The sequence below is a fragment of the Nyctereutes procyonoides genome, unplaced genomic scaffold (genome assembly GCF_905146905.1).
Source record: "Nyctereutes procyonoides isolate TBG_1078 unplaced genomic scaffold, NYPRO_anot_genome, whole genome shotgun sequence".
NCBI lineage: Eukaryota > Metazoa > Chordata > Mammalia > Carnivora > Canidae > Nyctereutes > Nyctereutes procyonoides.
The window spans coordinates 17,860,755-17,883,792 of record NW_026575147.1 but is presented as its reverse complement, the minus strand read 5'-3'; the positions used below and the strand labels follow the sequence as shown (position 1 = coordinate 17,883,792).

At 40.0% G+C, this 23,038-nt stretch overlaps 1 protein-coding gene across 2 annotated transcripts in view; it reads right to left on the bottom strand.

The window, feature by feature from the left end:
- CHD1L (chromodomain helicase DNA binding protein 1 like) overlaps nt 1-22,159 on the bottom strand; it is an 82,464-nt gene extending 60,305 nt beyond the window's left edge. For both annotated transcript variants that reach the window (XM_055312448.1, XM_055312447.1), the window contains exons 1-2: nt 22,011-22,159; nt 430-542 (exon numbers count right to left, since the gene is read on the bottom strand). In XM_055312448.1, coding sequence (XP_055168423.1) covers nt 430-542; nt 22,011-22,143 — 246 coding nt within the window. In that variant the 5' untranslated portion in view covers nt 22,144-22,159. The remainder of the gene's footprint in view (nt 1-429; nt 543-22,010) is intronic.
- Nucleotides 22,160-23,038: the final 879 nt, after the last annotated feature.

Here is a 23,038-nt window from a genome sequence, read left to right as displayed (position 1 = left end):
CTCCCACCAGATGGCTGAGGCATTTTAGAAGACAGGATTCTTCCTCTGCACTTCTTTACTAGCATGCCAGAGAAATAGGAAGTAGTCCTACCAACTACTGAAGAAGGGAGATAAATATTAGAAGTGATCCAGTTATCTAAACAGAAGTATTGCTAAGGAGGGCAGAGTCCATTTGATTCCAGGGGACAGGTATATTTACATAGAGAAAAACCCTGCCCATTAATTGCAATCCTATGTCAAGTGACACAGTTCAAAACCATCCCAATACCTAGAAAAGTCAATTCCAAGGCCATGATCTTATAACAAAGGTTCAGGCATTTCACCTCCTAGGATAAAAACCCATACTAGTAGCTAGCAGCTGGAGATAGTAATGAGTTGTGAAGAGGTATTTCAATGGACGTGAACAGTGGTCACTCCACAGTAACATACCTGGCATGTCTTACCCAGGCCCATCTCATCCCCCAGGATACAGCCATTCTGACAATGGAAGCACCGGGCGAGCCAGTTGACTCCCTCCAGTTGATAAGAGCGTAGACGAATCCCTAGAAACAAAAAATATGGCAAATCTGAAAAGCAGCCATCTCAGCACACACAACCAATCTTCTAACACTTCAACTAAAGAACACACAACTGTATCCTTTGCTAGGAACTTCCAGATGTAAACATGTGCTGACTTCCAAATGATTTTTTTTTCCTTCCAAAATGACTTTTTGAACAGCTTTAGTCATCATTATATTTGAAGCCCTAAAACAGCCTCTCCATGTCACAGGATCCACTTGACAGATAAGAAAGTCAACCTGGGATTTGGCCTCTACATTGCCTGGCTCTCCTCCATTCTAGGAAATAGGCATTACTAATGCAACATAACCATAAACAGCAACACTTGGAGGTTATACGCACCTGGCTGCTTAACTGTAACCATTTAAGTGTGCCAGGGGTGCTAAAGGAAAAAAAAATCAAGAGAGGACTAGATTAAATTGTTTCAATAGAGGAGCAGCCCTGCTAAGAACTGAAATGATGTTGCATAGAGTACATTTAACAATGCATAAGAAGAGCAGAAAATATCTGAAAAATCCACATGGAGCTTCTGCTGTTTTTTCTCTGCTTTGGGAAAAAATAACCCAATTTCCGAGAACAACCCTTTCTGGGGGAAAAGGAAGATCCCAAACATACTTTAACAAAAACTCATGAACTCATGACCTTTAAAAAAGAAACCAGACAGTGTGTAAGTGTGTATGTATGTGTGTGTGTGTAAATGTGTATATATATATATATATATATAACTGTAGAACATTAAAAAATGAAGTTATTTTTATTAAGCACTTGCTAAATCAAGGAAGAGCACAGCAAATACTTTACAAAAATTGTCTCATTTGATACTTATCACAATCTCATGTACTAGATATTGTCCCCATTCATAGGTAAGAAAATTCAGATAACTGAGATTCCAGTTCAAGATGGCAGTGTAGGGATGGTGGTGAGGGGATGGGCAAAATGGGTGAAGAGAAATGGGAGATACAGGCTTCTGCCAGATGGCAGCTGCATTTGTAATGAGCATATAGAGAGCACAACATATAGAGTTTAATCACTATATTCTACACCTGAAACTAATGTAACATTGTGTGTCCAACTATACTCTAATTAAAAGTAAACAAATAAAAGTAATTAAGAATTAAATAACGTTTTAAAAATACTGGAATATAGGAAGATCCCAAACTTACTTCCTCCCAAGATACACCAATCTACAGCTACATATGGAACAATTTCCTCTGAAAAGAACTTAAAAACTGTGTTGCAGGGTAGGGAAAAAAACCTAAAACTTAAAAACTGGCCGAAGGACTTCTTCACCATAGGCAAAAGAGAGGGAAGCCACATTACAGAAGGCAGGAAAGGCTGAGACACAATCTCACAATAAACCCCACCCCCAATGATCTGAACCACAGTCAGGAGGGAGTGAAGGGTTCACACCTCACATTGGGCATCCAACTCTTAAGACCAGCACCTGAGAGTGGAGTGCCTGAGTGTCTCAATTGGTTGAGTGATCAACTCCCAATTTCAGTTCAGGTTGTGATTTCAGGGCGATGAGATACAGCCTTGAATTGGGCTACCTGCTCAGCGGGAAGTCTGCTCCTCTCTCACACCTTCTGCTCACATACATGAGCGTTCACGCTCTCCTCTCTCTCTCAAATAGATAAATAAACCTTAAAAAAAAAAAAAAAGACCAGCACCTGAGAGGAGCCCCCCAAACACCTGGCTTTAAAGACCAATGGGCAATGGCATCTGCAAGACCCATAAGGCTGTGGTAAACTGAAGAACGACTCTAAAAGGACCTGCATACAGACTCACAGGCCCCAGGGCCCAGAAGAGCAGCAGCTCTCTGAAAAGTGCTCAGCCTTTCTATGAAAAAGAGTCACTTCTTAACTGTAGAGTATTGTGTGAGGGGCAGGGGCCTGCTGGGGTACTCTCCAGGGATGGAGGCTGGTGGGCACCATCTTCTTGCACTCTTTCTGCCTTGCTAAAACAAGCAGGCATTATCTCGTTTTTTTTTCTTTTTCTCCCCCAGCTTTTTTTTTCTTTCTTCAGCGGATGTCATCTTCACGTTATCCCTTTGCATACTCTAGAACACCAATATCTCCCAGAAGGGAGCTTCTACACACATTTCATGCCCTAGTTTTTACTCCTGGTGACCTGGTTTCTACAAGTGCTACCCAGAGGATACTCCTTGAGTGACTGGCTCTGGAGGCTAAGAGGGCTTGTGTTGCTGGGTCCCATGGGACAGTAATAGGAGATTCTGTTCTTGCCAGACTACCACCCTCAGGGCACTGAACAGCCAACAGACAGAAACATGCCCCCAGTCATTCTGAGAAAGCCTCTTTGCCTGTCCATGAACTTGGCCAGAGAGGCAGGCTTCTGGTTTGGCACACTTACAGGGGCCTACAGAGTTGATCTCAGGGAACAGAATATGGTAGATGCAATCTTTGCACTTTTCCTTAGTCTCATCCAATTCACCAAATCCTTCCAAAAAGAAGATCATATCCTTCTCCGGCAGGCTATGATTTTTGCAGCTATTATCCAGATACATCTCTACATTGTCTAGATCTGGTGACTGGCAGGGTTTACAGCCACGGATTTAGAGGACTCCTAACTAATGAAGAGAGAGTTCTTAAACAGCTACCACCCCGGGGCACGGCAAGAGGCAGCAAGCCCAAGGGCTCAATCTTTCCATGAAAGAGGTCTATTAGGGATCCCTGGGTGGCGCAGCGGTTTGGCGCCTGCCTTTGGCCCAGGGCACAATCCTGGAGACCCAGGATCGAATCCCACGTCTGGCTCCCGGTGCATGGAGCCTGCTTCTCCCTCTGCCTGTGTCTCTGCTTCCCTCTCTGCATCTCTCATGAATAAATAAATTTAAAAAAAAAATCTTAAAAAAAAAAAAAAAAGAAAGAGGTCTATTAGCTTATCATATCTATGTCCTGAGGGATAGCTTATCAGACACACCTCTAAGGCTGACTAACTATAAAGCTTTCCTGAGGTCTAGGAAGACAGGCACTATGTTCATACTCTCGCTCTGTGACTCCAGAGTGCCAACACCTCTACAGGGGAGCTCTTATACATGTCTGGTGCACTGGTTTTTGTGTGTGCCACCCAAGGGATTTCCTGTGGCTGCCTGGCCTGGTGGCTAGGGGGATTTATGTTCTGGGGTCCCACAGGTCTATAACAATGACATGGGATGCTGCCACCCCCAGAGCAGTGAACAGACAAGAGACTGAAACATCTGAAAAGACCTTCTTACTAGTCCTGGAACTACAGCCTTGGGGTGGTCTTTACCTTTGCTCGATCTAGAGGCTACAAAGGTGCTCTCAGGGAACACAGCCTGGATGGTACCATCTGTTGCACTCTCTGCCTCCCGGATATAGCTCACTGAAATCTCCCAAAAAGGTGCTTACATACTTGTCTAAAACCCGAATTTTGTCACTGCTGCCCAGCTAATACCTTAAAATTGCCTGGCTCTCAGGGAAGTGGGGTTTCTGCTTGCAGTCCAACAGAACTGTATATATTTGCATTCTTTTTTTTTTTTAAGATTTTATTTATTTCAAAGAGAACACACACAGGTGAGGGGAGGGGCAGAGGGACAAGCAGACTCCCCGCTGAATATGGTGCCTGACATGGGGCTCTATCTCAGGACTCTGAGATCATAACCTAAGCTACAGTCAGACACTTAACTGACTCAGCCACCCAGGCACTCCACTCCAGGACTATCATTTTATGCATAGAAATCAATACAGAGAGATAAGCACAATGAGGGAACATAGGAATATGTTCCAAATGAAAGAACAAATAAACTCCTGGGGAAAAAGCTTCAAAGAAACTGAATTAAATAATTTACCTGATAAAAGAGTTCAAAGTAATGGTCATAAAGATGTTTATCTAATTCAGGAGAAAAACAGATGAACTACATGAGAACTTCAACACAGAGACCAAAAATATGAGTTCCAAACAGAATTCAAACAGCTAAAGAACACATTAACTGAACTGAAAAGCAAAAAAAAAAAAAAAAAGTATTTAAAAAACCAACAACAGGGAACCCTGGGTGGCGCAGTGGTTTGGCGCCTGCCTTTGGCCCAGGGCGCTATCCTGGAGATCCGGGATCGAGTCCCACGTCGGGCTCCCAGTGTATGGAGCCTGCTTCTCCCTCTGCCTGTGTCTCTGCCTCTCTCTCTCTCTCTCTCTCTCTCTCTGTGTGACTATCATAAATAAATAAAAAATTAAAAAAAAAAAAACCAACAACAGAGGAGTTCAATAGCAGACTAGAGGAAGCAAAAGAAAATACCTGTGAACCTGAAGACAAAGCAGAGGAATTCACCTAAACAGAGCAGCACAAAGAAAAAAAAAATTTTTTTTTAAATGAAGATACCTTAAAGGGACCTTTGAGACAACATCAAACACACTAACAGATGTATTATAGGAGTCCCAGAAGGAGAAATGAGAGAAAAGGAGGGAGAAAACTTATTTAAAGAAATAATGTCAGTTTTCAAGGAAGATGGTAGAGGACTAGGGAACTCTAGTTTCATCTGGTCCAGGAATTCAGGCAGACAGGTATCAAATCATTTTCAACACCTGTGAACTCAACTAGAGATCTAAGGAAAGAATTGCTGCAATTCTACAAACAGAAAAGTGACCATTTTTTAAGAGGTAGCAGGTACAGAGAAGTGAGTCTGAGGTGATATACGGGAAGATAGAATCTAGGGAGGGGAGCCTCCATAAGCTGGCTCCTGGAAAGTGAAAAAGGAGTCTATAAAGTTTGGAGACTCAAAACGGGGTCTCCTGCCTGAGATAAAAATGCTTGGTGTACAGACTACGTGAACACAGAGTGTGGAGGGAAACCAGGGAGACAAGAGTGATTACTTTTCTGTGAGGGCTCACTGAGGAGTAGGGGGTACAAACTTTCATCTCCAGGGCTAGAGATTAGGGCAACACCATTGTCATTTTCATTTCTATCTCTGAAAGTAGTACACAAAGCCTTCAAGGAACAAAAGCCACATAGAGCAACCTGGAGCCTCTTACACTGAGCTTGGCCTCCTGGTAAGGGGCATGCAATTCCACCTGAGCAATGACACCTAAAAATCAGCACAAAACACCTCCCCCCTCCCCCTCCCCCCCCCCCCCCCCAGAAGACCAGCAGAAACCTTTGGCTAATACCAACTACACTGATTACAGTTTTGTGCCAATCACAAAACGGCAAAATTCCAGCACTAGGGGAAAACAATATATGGAATTAATGGATTTCCTTCTCATGATTCTTTAGACATTCAGTTTTAAGTTATTTTTTCCTTTTGAACTAATTTCTTACTTTATCAACTTTTTTAAGTCCTTTTTAATTTCCATTTTTACATTTACTTTTTAAATATGTTTTTCATTTTTGGCTTTCATTCATTCATTTCATTCAGTTTTACATCTTGTATATAGATATATACAAGAGTATATATATATATATAGAGAGAGATATACATATATACCTTTTTCTTTCTTTACAATTTTGGGATCTACTTTCTTCTAACAAACAGACCAAAATACACCCATGATCTAGTGTATCACTCTATTCTGTTCACCTGTTGAATTACATTCTCGTTTCTTTTTTCTTTCTTTTCTGGTTTCTGATCTCTTCCGATTTGTTTCATGTATACCTTTCTGGGGTCATTGCTATTTTTGTATTTTGTTATCTCCTTCACCTATTTTCTTCTGGACAGAATGACAAGACTGAAGAACTCACCCCAAAAAACAAAACAAGAGTCAGTACTAACTGCCAGAAATTTAATTAAGATGAATATAAGTAAGATGTCAGAACTACAATTCAGAATAACAAACGTAAGACACTAGCTGAATCGGTAAAAAGCATTAGAAGACATTAGAGAATCTCTTTCTGGAGAAATAAAAGAACTAAAATCTGATCACGTTGAAATAAAAAAGGCTATTACTGAGATGCAATAAAAAATGGAGGCTCTAATGCTAAAAGAGGCAGCAGAGAGAATCAGTGATATACAAGACAAAATAATGAAAAATAAACTAAGAAAAAGATAAAGAAATACTCGATCATAAGTGGAGAATTCAAGGTAAGTGATACCCCATTAAGCAAAACATTAAAATAATTGGGGTCCTAAGGAAAAAGAAAGGGAGAGAAAGAGAGACAGAAGGTATATTTGACCAAATAATAGCTGAGAACTTCCCTAATCTGGGGAAGGAGATAGGAATTCATGTCTAGGAAGCACAGAGAATCCTCTCTAAAAACCAATAAAATCAAGTCAACACCTTGACATATAACAGTGAACTTTAGAAATTTCAGAGACAAAGAGAAAATCCTGAAAGCAGCTTGGGACAAGACGTCTTTAACATACCATGGCAGAAACATAAGGCTGACAGCAGACCTATCCACAGAGACCTGGCAGGCCAGAAAGGGCTGGCGTGATATATTCAGGGTGCTAAATGGGAAAAATATGCAGCCAAGAATACATTATCCAGCAAGGCTGTCATTCAGAATAGAAGAGATAAAAGAGCTTCCAGGACAAATAGAAACTAAAAGACTTTATGATCACTAAACCAGCCCTAAAAGAAATATTAAAGGGACTCCTGCAAGTAGAGAGAGTCCAAAAGTAACATAGACCAGAAAGAAACAGAGACAATCTACAGAAACAGGGACTTTACAGATAGTACAAGGGCACTAAATTTATATCTTTCAATAGTTAGTCTGAATGTAAATGGGTGAAATGCTACAATCAAAAGACACAGGGTATTAAATTAGATAAAAAAGCAAGACCCATCCATATGCCATCTACAAGAGACTCATTTTAGACCCAAAGGCATCTCCAGATTAAAAGTGATGGAGTAGAGAACCATTTATCATGCCAATAGACATCACAAGAAAACTGGGATAGCAATCCTCATATCAGACAAATTAGATTTTAAACCAAAGACTGTAGTGAGGGATAAGAGGGACACTATATCATAACTGAAGGGTCTATCCAACAAGAAAGATCTAACAATTATAAATATTCATGCTCCTAACTTGGAAGCAGCCAATTATATAAAACAATAACAAAATTAAAGAAACATTCATAATTATACAGTCATAATAGAGGACTTCAACACCCCACTCACAGTAATGGAAAGATAATCTAAGTAAAAGATCAACAATAAAATAAGGACTTTGAATGACACACTGAACCAGATGGACTTTATAGATGTTCAGAGCATTCCATCCTATGGCAACAGAATCCACATCCTTCTTGAGTGCACATAAAATATTCTCCAGAATAGATCACATACTGCGTCACAAATTAGGCCTCAACTGTTATCAAAAGACTGAGATTATTCCCTGCATATTTTCAGACCACAATGCTTTTAAACTTAAACTAAGTCACAAGAGAAAACTGGGAAAGAAGTCAGACACTTGGAGGTTGAAAAGCATCCTACTAAGGAATGAATGGGTCAACCAGGAAATTAAAGAATTTTAAAAACTCATAGAAACAATGAAATTGAAGACACAACTGTTCAAACCTTTGGGATACAGCAAAAGCGGTGCTAAGATGGAAGGATATAGCAAAACAAGCCTTTGTCAAGAAGCAAGAAAAGTCTCAAACACACAACCTAACCTTACACCTAAAAGAGCTGGAGAAAGAACAGCAAAGAAAGCCTACACCCAACAGAAGAGAATTAATAAAGATTACAGTAGGAATCAATGAAAAAGAAACCAGAGAACAGTAGAAAAAAAATCAACAAAACTAGGAGCCGGTTCTTTCAAAGAATTAACCAAAACGATAAACCCCTGGTCAGACTTATCAAAAAGAAAAGAGAAAGAACTCAAATAAATAAAATCATGAATGAAAGAGGAGAGATCACAACCAACACGAAAGAAATACAATCATAAGAACACATTAAGACCAACTATATGCCAAAAATTAGGCAATCTGGAAGAAACTGATGAATTCTGAGAAACTTAGAAGCTGCCAAAACTGAAAAGGGAAGAAACAGAAAACCTGAACACATAACAAGCAAAGAAATTGAAGTAGTCATCAAAAACCTCCCAAAAAACAAGAGTCAAGGCCCAGATGGCCTCCCAGGGGAATTCTAACAAACATTTAAAGAGAAATTTATACCCAGTCTTCTGAAGATGTTTTAAAAAATAGAAATGAAGGAAAATTTCCAAACTCATTTTATGGGGCAAGCGTACCTTGATACCCCCATCAAATAGGAAAATAATACACCAATATCCCTGATGAACCTGGATGCCAAAATTCTCACCAAGATACTAGCAATAGTATCCAACAGTACATTAAAAAGATTATTCACCACAACCAAGTCCGATTTATTCCTGGACTGCAAGGGTGGTTCAACATCCACGGATTAATCAATGTGACACTACATTAATAAAAGCAAGGACAAAGGCACCTGAGCATCTGTTTTTGGCTCAGGTCGTGATCCTGGAGTCCTGGGATCAAGTCCCACATCAGGATCCCCACAGGGATCCTTCTTCTCCTTCTGCCTAGCTCTTCCTATCTCATGAATAAATAAATAAAATCTTTAAAACAATCAATAAATAAAAGCAAGGACAAGAACCATATGATCTTCTCGTATATGTAGAAAAAGATTCTGACAAAGTATAGCATCCTTTCTTGATTAAAACTTTCCACAGGATAGGGCGGAAGGGAACATACCTCAGTATCATAAAAGCCATCTATGAATGGCTTCCGTGGGGAATTCTATTAAACGTTTAAAGAAGAAACCATACCTATTACACTAAAGCTGTTTGGAAAGATAGAAGACAGAAAGAGATGGAATACTTGCAATCTCGTTCTATGAGGCCAGCACCACCTTAATTCCAAAACCAGACAAAGACCCACCAATAAGGAGAATATCCCTGATGAACATGGATGCAAAAATTCTCAACAAGATACTAGCCAATGGGATACAACAATACATTAAGAAGATTATTCACCATAACCAAGTAGGATTTATCCCCAGGATGCAAGGTTGGTTCAACACTCGTAAAACAATCAATGTGATTCATCATATCAGCAAGAGAAAAAGCAAGAACCATATGATCCTCTCAACAGATGCAGAGAAAGCATTTGACAAAATACAGCATCCATTCCTCATTAAAACTCTTCAGAGTATAGGGATAGAGGGAACATTCCTCAATATCTTAAAAGCCATCTACGAAAAGCCCAGGGCAAATATTATTCTCAATGGGGAAGCACTGAGAGCCTTTCCCCTAAGATCAGGAACAAGACAGGGATGTCCACTCTCACCACTGCTATTCAACATAGTACTAGAAGTCCTAGCCTCAGCAATCAGACAAAAAGAAATAAAAGGCATTCAAATTGGCAAAGAAGTCAAACCCTCCCTCTTCGCCGATGACATGATACTCTACATAGAAAACCCAAAAGCCTCCACCCCAAGATTGCTAGAACTCATACAGCAATCTGGCAGTGTGGCAGGATACAAAATCTATGCCCAGAAGTCAGTGTAATTTCTATACACTAACAATGACACCGAGGAAAGAGAAAGGAAGGAGTCAATCCCATTTACAATTGCACCCAAAAGCATAAGATACCTAGGAATAAATCTAACCAAAGAAGTAAAATATCTATACCCTAAAAACTACAGAACACTTCTGAAAGAAATTGAGGAAGACACAAAGAGATGGAAAAATATTCCATGCTCATGGATTGGAAGAATTAATATTGTGAAAATGGCAATGTTACGAGGGCAATTTACACGTTTAAAGCAATCCCTATCAAAATACCATGGACATTCTACAGCGAGTTAGAACAAATTATTTTAAGATTTGTGTGGAATCAGAAAAGACCCCGAACAGCCAGGGGAATATGCCCCATAGCTGGGGGCATCACAATGCCAGATTTCAGGTTGTGCTACAAAGCTGTGGTCATCAAGACAGTGTGGTACTGGCACAAAAACAGACACATAGATCAATGGAACAGAATATAGAACCCAGAAGTGGACCCTGAACTTTATGGTCAACTAATATTTGGCAAAGCAGGAAAGACTATCCACTGGGAAAGGAACAATCTCTTCAATAAATGGTGTTGGGAAAATTGGACAGTCACATGCAGAAGAATGAAACTAGACCACTCTCTTACACCATACACAAAGATAAGCTCAAAATGGATGAAAGATCTAAATGTGAGACAAGATTCCACCAAATCCTAGAGGAGAACACAGGCAACACCCTTGTTGAACTTGGCCACAGTAACTTCTTGCAAGATACATCCACGAAGGCAAGAGAAACAAAAGCAAAAATGAACTATTGGGACTTCATCAAGATAAGAAGCTTTTGCACAGCAAAAGATACAGTCAACAAAACTCAAAGACAACCTACAAAATGGGAGAAGATATTTGCAAATGACGTATCAGATAAAGGCCTAGTATCCAAAATCTATAAAGAACTTATTAAACTCAACAGCAAAGAAACAAACAATCCAATCATGAAATGGGCAAAAGTCATGAACAGAAATCTCACAGAGGAAGACATAGACATGGCCAACAACCACATGAGAAAATGCTCCGCATCACTTGCCATCAGGGAAATACAAATCAAAACCACAATGAGATACCACCTCACACCAGTGAGAATGGGGAAAATTAACAAAGCAGGAAATCACAAATGTTGGAGAGGATGTGGAGAAAGGGAACCCTCCTGCACTGTTGGTGGGAATGTGAACTGTACAGCCACTCTGGAAACTGTGTGGAGGTTCCTCAAAGAGTTAAAAATAGATCTGCCCTAGGACCCAGCAATTGCACTACTGGGGATTTACCCCAAAGATACAGATGCAATGAAACGCCGGGACACCTGCACCCCAATGTTTATAGCAGGAATGTCCGCAATAGCCAAACTGTTGAAGGAGCCTCGGTGTCCATCGAAAGATGAATGGATAAAGAAGATGTGGTTTATGTATACAATGGAATATTACTCGGCCATTAGAAACGACAAATACCCACCATTTGCTTCAACATGGATAGAACTGGAGGATATTATGCTGAATGAAATAAGTCAATCGAAGAAGGACAAACATTATATGGTCTCATTCATTTGGGGAATATAAAAAATAGTGAAAGAGAATGAAGGGGAAAAGAGAAAAAAATGAGTGGGAAATATCAGAAAGGGAGATAGAACATGAGAGACTCCTAACTCTGGGAAACGAACTAGGGGTGGTGGGCAGGTAGGAGGGCGGGGGGTGGGGGTGACTGGGTACAGGCACTGAGGGTGGCACTTGATGGGATGAGCACTGGGTGTTATTCTATATGTTGGCAAATTGAACACCAATAAAAAATAAATTTATTTAAGAAAAAAAAGCCATCTATGAAAAGCCCACAGCAAAGATCATTCTCAATGAGAGAAAAGTTCAGAGCTGTTTCCCTGAAGTCAGGAACACGAAAAGTATGCCCAATCTCACCAATGTTGTCAATATAGTACTAGAAATTCTAGCCTCAGCAATCAGAGAACAAAAAGAAATAAAAGGCATCCGAATCAGCAGAGAAATTAAATTCTCACTCTTCGCAGATGACAAGATACTCTATGTGGAAAACTGAAAAGACTCCACCCCAAGATTGCTAGAACTCACACAGCAATTCAGCAACATGGCAGGATCTAAAATCAATGCACAGAAATCAGTTGCTTTTCTATACACTGAGACAGAAGAAAGAGAAATTAAGAAATCGATACCATTTACAACTGCACCAAAACCCGTAAGATATTTACAAATTAATCTAACCAAAGAGGTAAAGGATCTGTCCTTTGAAAATTATATAACACTCATGAAAGAAATTGAAGAAGACACAAAGAAATGGAAAAACCCATGCTCATGGATTGGAAAAACAAATATTGTGAAAATGCCTATGTTTTCAAAGCAATCTACACATTCAATGCAATCTCTATCAAAGTGCTATCAACTTATTTCACAGAGCTGGAACAAATAATCCTAAACTTTGTATGAATAAAAAAAGACCCAAAATAGCCAATGGAATGTTGAAAAGAAAACCAAAACTGGTGGCATCACAATTCCAGACTTTAAGGTGTATTATAAAGCTGTAGCTATCAAGATAGTATGGTACTGGCACAAAAACAGACACATAGATCAATGGAACAGAATAGAGAACCCAGAAATGGACCCTCAACTCTATGGTGAACTAATATTCAACAAAGCAGGAAAGACTATCCACTGGGAAAAGAACAGTCTCTTCAATAAATGGTGTTGGGAAAATTGGACAGCCACATGCAGAAGAATGAAACTGGACCTTTCTCTTAGATCATACACAAAGATAAACTCAAAATGACTGAAAGATCTAAGTGTGAGAGAAAAATCCATCAAAATCCTAGAGAAGAACACAGGCAACACCCTTTTTGAACTTGTCCACGGAACTTCTTGCAAGATAGATCTATGAAGGCAAGGGAAACAAAAGCAAAAAGGAACTATTGGGACAAAAAGGATAAAAAGCTTCTGCACAGCAAAAGAAACAGTCAACAAAACTAAAAGACAACCTAGAGAATGGGAGAAGATATTTACAAATGATATATCAGATAAAGGGCTAGTATCCAAGATCTATAAATAACTTATTAGACTCAATACCCAAAAAAACAAAAAATCCAATCATGAAATGGGCAGAAGACAAGAACAGGTATTTCTCCAAAAAAGTCATACACATGGCCAACCAATAAATACCTGAAGAAATGGTCCACATCATTTGCCATCAGGGAAATACAAATCAAAACCACAATGAGATACAACCTCACACCAGTGAGAATGGTGAAAATTAACAAGACAGGAAACAAATCTGGAAAAGATACGGAGAAAGGGAAACCCTCTTGAGCTGTTGGTGGGAATGAAACTGGACCATTTTCTTATAACATACACAAAGATAAACTCAAAATGGTTGGAAGACCTAAATGTGAGACAAGAATCCATCAAAATCCTAGAAGAGAATACAGGCAGCAATCTCTGTGACCTTGGCCACAGTGACAACTTGGTAGATAACATCTCCAAAAGCAAGGTAAACAGGTAAAAATGAACTACTGGGACTTCATCAAGATAAAAAGCTTCTTCACAGCAAGGAAACAGTCAGCAAAACTAAAAGACAACTGACAGAACAGGAGAAGACACTTATAAATGTCTTACCAGATAAAGGGCTGGTATCCAAAAGCTATAAAGAACTTATTAAACTCAACAGCCAAAGAAAAAAATAATCCAGTCAAGAAAAGGGCAGAAGACATGAACAGACATTTCTCCAAAGAAAACAAATGGCCAACAGACACATGAAAAAAAATGTTCCACATCACTTGGCATCAGGGAAATGCAAATCAAAACCACAATGAGATCCTACCTCACACCAGTCAGAATGACTAAAATTAACGAGTCAGGAATCAACAGATGTTAGCAAGAATGCAGAGGAAGGGGGACCCCCTTACACTGTTAATGGGAATGCAAGCTGGTGCAGCCACTCTATACAATAGCATGGATGTCCATCAAAATTTGAAAATAGAACTACTCTACAACCCAGCAATTCCACTAGTAGGTATTTACCCCAACAATAAAAATGTAGTGTCCAAAGGGGCACCTGCACCCCAATGTTTATAGCAAAAATGTCCACAACAAACTATGGAAAAAGCCCAGATGTCTGTTGATAGATAAATAAAATATGTGCTATATATACACAATGAAATACTACTCGGCCATCAAAAAAGAAATGAAATCTTGCTATCTGCAACGACATGGATGAACTAGAGGGCATCATGCTCAGCAAAATAAGTCAATCAGAGAAAGACAATTTTCATATGATCTCACCCATATGTGGGATTTAAGAAACAAAACAAAGAATCACTGGGGAAGACAGGAAAAAATAAAACAAGATGAAATCTGAGAGGGAGTCAATGCATAAGAGAGTCTTAACCATAGGATACAAACTGAGGGTTACTAGAAGAAGTGTGGGATGATGTGGAAACTGGGTGATGAACATTAGAGAGTGCATATGATATATACTAAGTACTCAGTGTTACATACAACTGATAAATCGCTAAACTCTACCTCTAATACTAATGCCACTATATGTTGATTAACTGAATTTAAAAAAATTAATTAAAATTTTTAAAGAAAGAAAAAAATAAAACAAGCAAACTTCCCTAACCTAAGAAAGGGGGAAAAAAATTCACATCCAGGAAGTCCAAGTTCCAAAAAAGATAAATCCAAAGAGACCCACAAGTACATTCTAATTAACATGTCAAAAGTCAAAGGCAGAGAGGAAATATTAAAGGTAGCAAGAGAAAAACAACTTGATATGTATATGGGACCTCCTTTAAGACAATCAGCAGATTTATCAGCAGAAACTTCACAGGCCAGAACAGTGGCACAATATTTTCAAAATGCTGAAAGAAAAAAATTTCCAAATAAGAGTATTCTACCCAACAATGTTACCATTCAAAATTGAAGAAAAAAAACGAGTTTTCCAGAGATGCAAAACTTAATGGGCTTCATCACCCACAAACCAGCCTTATAAAAATGTTAAAGGGATTTCTTTGGCCTGAAAAGAAGGAATTAGTAACAAAAAACATAAAAATATAAATCTCACTGGAAAAAGCAAAGAGAGTAGATTAAGCACTTATAAAAATAGGATGAAAATTAAAAGACAAAAGTAGTAATAACCATAACTACAATAATTAGATAAGGTACACAAAACATGCTAGTGAGGGAAGAGTAAAAATGTAGAGCTTTACAATGAGTTCAAAACTAAGTTACCATCAATTAAAGTAGACAGTTATAAGTTTTATACATAAACTTCATGGTAACCACAAAGCAAAAACCTATAGTAGATACACAAAAATAGTAAGAAAAGCATCCAAGCACACTCGCTATAGAAAGTCATCAAACCACAAAAAAGCAAGAAAGGAACAAAAGAACTACAAAACCACCAGAAAACAATTAACAAAGTGGCAATAAATACACATTCTAATAATCACTTTAGATATTAATGGACTAAATTCTCCAGTTAAAAGACACAGAATGGCTAACTGGATAAAAAAAACAAGACCCATCTATATGCTGCCTACAAGAGACTCACATCAGACATAAGTATATAAACAAAGTGAAAGTAAAAGAATGGAAAAAGATATACCAAGCAAATGGAAACAAAAAAAAAAAATAGGGATAGCTATGCCTATAACAGACAAAATAGACTTTGAAACAAAAACTGTAATAAGACACAAAAAAAGGGAATTTCATAATCATAAAGGGGTCAATTCAACAAGATGATATATCATTTGTAAATATTTATGCACCCCAAAATAGGAACATCTAAATATATAAAGCAAATGTCAACAGTCCTAAAAGGAAAATACAATAGTAAGAAATACAATAATAATAAGACACAGCAATACAAGAATAGTAAGAGATTCTAATACCCCAATTGACAACAATGGTTAGATCACCCAGACAAAAAAATCAGTAAAACATCAGCCTTAAATGACATATTAGACTAAATGGACTTAATAGATATATAGAGAACATTCCACCCAAAATCACCAGAATGCAGTCTTCTCAAGTGCACATGGAACATTCCCCAGGATTGATCATATGTTAAGCCACAAAATAAGCCACAAAATAAGCCTGAAATATCAAGCATCTTTTCTGATGATAATGGTGTGAAACTAAAATCAACTGCAAGAAGAAAACTGGAAAATTCTCAAATATGATTAAACAACATGCTACTGAACAAATAATGGGTCAATGAAAAAAATCAAAAGCAAAATTAAAAAACACCTTGAGACAAATGAAAATGTAAATACAACATACCAAAACTTATGGGATGCAGCAAGAGCAGTTCTAACATGGAAGTTCACAGAGAAAAACGCCTACCTCAAGAAACAAGAAAAATCTCATATTAACAACCTAACTTTACACTACAAGGAACCAGAAAAAGGAAAAACAAATAAAGCCTAAGTTAGCAGACAGAACAAAATAACAAAGATCAGAGCAGATATAAATGAAAAAGAGACTAAAAAGACAAAGAAAAGATCATTGAGACCAAGAGTTAGTTCTTTGAAGAGATAAACAGTATTGGCAACCCTTTAGCTAGATCCACCAAGAAAAAAAAAAAAAAAAAGGATTCAAATAAACAGAATCAGACATGAAAGAGGAGGGGCACCTGGGTGGCTCAGTTGGTTAAGTGTCCAACTCTCCATTTTGGCTCAGGTCATGATTTCAGGGTCATGAAATCAATCTCCACATTGACTCAATGCTCAGTATGGACTCTGCTTGAGACTCTCTCCCTCTCCTTCTGCCCCTCCCCTTGTGTGCAAGGTCACTTGCTCTCTCTCTCTATAACAAATTAAAAATAAAAAAATAAAAAAATAAAAAAATAAAAAATAAAAAAATAAAAAGAAACGAAAGGAGACATTGCAATTGAAACCACAGAAATACGAATGAGCATAAAAAACTACAATGAACACACTAATAAACTGGACAACCTAAGTAAATACATTTTTAGAAACATACAACCTGGGACACCTGGGTGGCTCACTTGGTTAAGCATCTGCCTTTGGCCCAGGTCATGATCCTGGGGTCCTGGATGGATCCTCACATTGGGCTCCCTGCTCAGCAGGGAGTCTGATTCTCCCTCTGTCCCTCCCCTTCGTTCTCTCTCAAATTAAAAAAATAAATAAAACATACAACCTTTCAAGACTGAGTCTTGAAAAAACAGAAAATCTGAATTGACCAATTACTAGTAAAGAGATTGAATCAGTAATCAAAATCCTCCTGAAGGGGAGCCCAGGTGGCTCAGAGATTTAGCGCCACATTTGGCCCAGGGCCTGATCCTGGAGACCCAGGATCAAGTCCCACGTCAGGCTCCCTACATGGAGCCTGCTTCTCCCTCTGTCTGTGTCTCTGCCTCCCCCGCCCCCGACTTTCTCTGTGTCTCTCATGAATGAATGAATGAATGAATGAATGAATGAATAAATAAATAAATAAATAAATAAATAAATAAATAAATAAAATATTTTAAAAAATAAAAATAAAACAAAATCCTCCTGAAAAACAAAAGTCCAGGACCAGATGGCTTCACTGGTAGATTCTACTAAACACTCAAAGAAGAATTGATACCAATTCTTTTCAAAATTTCCAAAAAAAGAGGAGGGAGGAACTCTTCCAAATTGTTTTTACAAGTTTGATATTACCCGGATACCAAATCCAAACAAGAAAATTATAGGTCAATGTACCTGAAGAACATGGATGCAACAACCTCAACAAAGTATTAGAAAACTGAATTCAGGGGCAGCCCTGGTGGTGCAGCAGTTTAGCGCCGCCTGCAGCCCAGGGCATGATCCTGGAGACCCTGGATGGAGTCCCAAGTCAGGCTCTCTGTATGATGCCTGCTTCTCCCTCTGCCTGTGTCTCTGCCTCTCTCTCTGTGTCTCTCACGAGTAAATAAATAAAATCTTTAAAAAAAGAAAAGAAAGAAAGAAAACTGAATTCAGTAATACATTAAAAGTATCCCACACCATGATCAAGTAGATTTACTCCAGGAATAAGGATAAGCATCCACCAATTTGATATACCATATTAACAAAATGAAGGATAAAAATCATGCAACCATCTCATAAATGCAGAAAAAGCATCTGACAAAATCAACACACATTTATGATAAAAATTCTATACAAAGTGGGTATAGAAGGAATTGACCTCAACATAATAGAGGCTGGGATCTCTGGGTGGCGCAGCGGTTTAGCGCCTGCCTTTGGCCCAGGGCGCGATCCTGGAGACCCAGGATCGAATCCCACGTTGGGCTCCCGGTGCATGGAGCTTGCTTCTGCCTGTGTCTCTGCCTCTCTCTCTCTCTCTCTCTCTCTCTGTGTGTGTGTGACTATCATAAATAAATAAAAATTTTAAAAAAAACATAATAGAGGCCATATATGATAAGCCCACAGCAAACATCAATATTCAATGATGAAAAACTGAAAGCTTTTCTTCTAAGATCAGGAATAAGACAAAGATGCCTATTTTTGTCACTTTTATTCAACATAGTATTGGAAGTCCTAGCCACAGCAATTAGGCAAGGGGGAAAAAAGGAATCCAAATCAGAAAGGTAGAAGTAAAATTGTCACTATTTGCAGATGACATGATATTATACACAGAAAACCTTAAATATGCCACCAAAAAACTATTAGAACAAATTAATTCAGTGAATTTGCAGGATGCAAAATGCACAGAAATTTGTTGCATTTCTACACACTTCTAACAAACTATCATTAAAACTAAGAAAACAATCCCATTTTATCCTCTCCCAACCCTTTTCAGATTTATCATGGAAGCATTATTATGTAGGCATCATCAATCATTTAACTTCATTTTCAGCCCTTTTCCCATCTCAAGAGAATGGGGGACAGAGCTGCAAATTCCAAGCTTCTAATTTCGGCTTGTTCTTTATTGTGACTAGCCCCCACCCAAAAGCCATCCAGGAACATACTCAAACACCTCATCAGAACAAAAAATACTCCTCTCACCCAGGAAATTACAAGGATTTTGGGCATCCTATTCTGGGAACCAGAAGGCAGAGCCAATATGTATTTTCCATTATCTCACAAGATCATTACTCCGTCAGCTCCAGGACTGTACCCACCTCATCCACAATCTGTGCCAGTAAAATGGATGTTCAGTATCCACCTAATCTCCCTGAAGTTAGGTCTAGTCTCCAAGGGAAATGTAGAAAACCGAAATCCCTCCCAGACTGTGGCTTTTCCTTCATTTCCCCTTCCAAATTTCCCACAGTCATCATGCACAAGAGAACTACAAGGGAGTCTGGGAAATGTAGTCTTTTGTTTTATAGTCTCTAGGATGTGGTAAGGCAGGCTTAGGGTTTGGGCAAACAATAAATGTGAGGGTGCCCATCAGCTATATCTATCACAGAGCTGTTTGAATTCTCTTGCCTACTTCTCAGGAGGATGAGTACAGGCATACCTCATATTATTGTGCTTCACTTTACTGCCCTTCACAGATGCTGTGTCGTTTTTGTTTTGTTTTTATAAATTAAAGGTGTGTAATACTGAGTTAAGCAAGTCTGTGTCATTTTTCCAATAGCATTTGCTCACTTTGGGTCTGTGTGTCATATTTCGGTAATTCTCACAATATTTCAAACTTTCTCATTGCTGTATTGGTGTATTGGTTATGATGATCTGTGATCAGTGATTACAACCTACTGAAAGCTTAGATGATGAGTAAGCATTTTTCAGCAGTAAAGATTTTTTAAATTAAAGTATGCACATTGGGTTTTTCTGACATTGCTACTGCGCACTTAATACAGTATAAGTATAAGCTATGTTATGTTTATAATATAGTATAAACATAACATTTATATGCACTGGGAAAAAAAATTCACTTGACCTGCTTTATGACAATATTCAGTTTATTGCAGTAGTCTTTAACCAAACCAACTTGCAGTATTTCTGAGGTATGTCTCTCATGGAAAAGCAGGCAAAAACACCAAGAAGTAATAAGTCTGTTTATTCCAAAAACAAAGCGGTCCTAACATACCTCTATGATCCAATGTATTTTGGGTTTCTGAAGTTCACTAGAATGTATGGGATGTATCTGTGACACTCTTCAGGGGAAGAAGATCAACTAAAAGTTTTTTAATAACTAGAAAGGATACTGTAGAACAAAATACTTGCTTTAGCACTTTTCAAAAAATGGGTAAATCATTACATATTTGAGAGAAAAAAAGACTGTCAAATTTCTTCCTAATATATTTCCATAGAAATAAAAATTTAAATATAAAGCGATCATAACTGTACTAGAAGAAAAATATTAAGGGGTGCCTGGGTGGCTCAGTTAAGCATTTGCCTTCCGCTCAGGTTGTGATCCCAGGGTCTTGGGATCAAGCCTTATGTTGGGCTTTCTACTCAGAGACTAATTCTCCCTCTCCCTCTGCTTGCCGCTCTGCCTACCTCTGCACCTGCTCGCTCTCTCTGTCAAATACATAAATAAAATCCTTAAATAATGAAAAATTTTTTAAAAAGAAAATATTAAGCCAACAACAATAAACTTAGAGTAGTAAAGTCCCGCCAATGCAAAATACTAAAGGCAAAAATCACTTAGAAAAAGGCTGAAAGATTTGACTACAAAGAATGTATTATTTGCAGTCTGTATCAACGTGCACACTTCATTTAGTCTTCCCCCACAAATGTTCTCAAAGCATCATACCTAAAAACACATGCAAGGAAACAGACACAAATATGTTAAGATACCCACACAAACACCAGTCCATAAATTCCTATTTAGATTGGATACACACTCCTTACAGACACAGATGCAATCATCCACAAAGCCTCAGAGACACAGGAAAGGAGAGGTCTTTCTCTTTCCTGTCTGTATCCTACCCATTCTTCTTCATTCCTCTTCTAAGGTGGACAGAGAAATGCATCTTCTGTTTCATTCTGAGAATGAACAAAACCTCACACTTGCTTGGCATTTAGTACCTAACAAGAGTTCAATAAATACTAGTTTATACTTCTGGAAGCACTCACAGTCCCCAATGTAGAAACTCCAGGAGGGCAGGGCCCGGTGTTGATTTGATTTGTTCATCTCGGTACCTAACATCTCACTGTATGTGGCTCTCAGTAGCAGTGAATAAATAATGAATTTAACGACTACACCACTGATTATTATTGATCCAAGTTTCTACAATACAGTTAAAGCCTGCACTGCATTCCCCATTTTGTAATTCAAAATATCGAGGATTGGAGAGGTTAGGTGGTGAGACGGGCGAAGGCCGAGCCAGGAAATAAAATAGGGCCTGACTTTTTCCATCCACAGGAAATGGTGTCACCCTCGCTGTCTGTGCACAATTTTCCAGCTTCAAAGTTTCAAGGGAAGAACTGGTATAAATAAAACACGATCTGCGGTAAGGACTAATAAATGTTTCTCAGCTGCATAGTGGAAAATAGAGTACTGGGGGAGAATGAATCAGTGGGAAATGATGTAAGAGCTTGTACGTGCACGGTGAATGAAGAAGAAAGCTGAAGTAGGCGAGTTCTGACAGTTTTATAGGACGACTCACGAAATCCCCCAGGCCAGGCCTCCAAATCCGCCGGTACAGAAACTTTAAACTCATATCCTTGGGGCTCCAGGACGTCCTCTGCATCCTCAGAGACAAAGGTTTCTCCTTGGGGGAGGGGTCTCCCCCTCCCCGAGTTCCTCCGCTCTGGCGCGGGTGTACGGGGCCGCGGACCCGGAATCTCCTCCACCCCGCGCGGCGCAGGCGAGGGCAAGGGCTACCCAGCACCTCCGCAGTGAGGGGGAAGTACGGCCCTGCCCGGAGTCCACAGGGAAAAATCCCACAGGACGGTGCGCCTAAGGCGCCGAAGGCCCGTTCCCGGCGCGGGGTCCCCCGGCCCAGCAGAAGCGAGTCCCACCGAGCTGGCAGGCTCCGGAGGAAGCTGGCCCCGGGCCACTAACCTGTCAGGCCCCACTGCTGTAGGTCCTGCTCCTGCACCCGTGCCCGCGCCGCCTCGCCTCGGCTCCGGCTCTGAACCGCAAGTAGGAAGCCCGGCACCTCGCCTCCGCTCCTCCTGGCGCCCGCGCGCTCCATCCCGGCCGCAGAGTCTCGCGGCGCCCGCGCGCTCCGTCCAAGCCGCAGAGGCTCCGCCCCCCCAGCGCCCGCGCGCCCCGCCCAGCCCGCACAGGCTGCGCCCCGCGGGGCCCGCGCGCTCGCTCCATCCAAGCCGCAGAGGCTCCGCCCCCGCAGCGCCGCGCGCTCCGCCCAGCCCGCTCCATCCCGGCCGCAGAGGCTCCGCCCCGTGGCCCCCGCGCGCCCCGCCCAGCCCATAGAGGCTCCGCCCCGCGGCGCCCGCGCGCTCCCTTCCCGAGCCACCCGGTCGACCCCAGCGCGCAGCCGCCGCCGCCAGAGGAGGTGTCCTGCGCCGAGTTCCGCGCGCGGGCTTTGCTCCCGGTTAACCCTTAGGCTCTCATTTTCACGGTCTTTGCGGTTGAGCACTGCCTGCGTTCGGCCGGCCGGGAGGTCGGACTATGCTCACCATTCATTTATTAGCAACACTGACTATGCTCCAGGTGCGTATATACTCTGGGGTTAGAGAACTGGGTAAGACATGGACCCAGTCCTCCAGCGAGCGAGTCACAGCAAGAATGTAAAGGACGGTGTGCTCAGTTCAGTTTGCACCGGTAATAAACTGGTTTGGGCCCTGAAATCCTCTTACCCGTTGCCTATAGACCAATATTAGGAACATCTGAATGGTAGGAGATTAAAATCATGAAAACTGTCATCACCACCACATTTCTCAAGTGAATTATGGGGAGCAAATTGAAGCGATGTGTTAGGTTAGGGGTCACCATCACATCAGCTTTGAGTGGATTAATGATGCAGTAATTTATAATTAGTAGTGTACGAATATAAAATTATAATAACCAAATAACTGCAGTTAATGATGCAGTTAGAGGTGCTGCCCTAAGAGTTTTACAAGGATTTA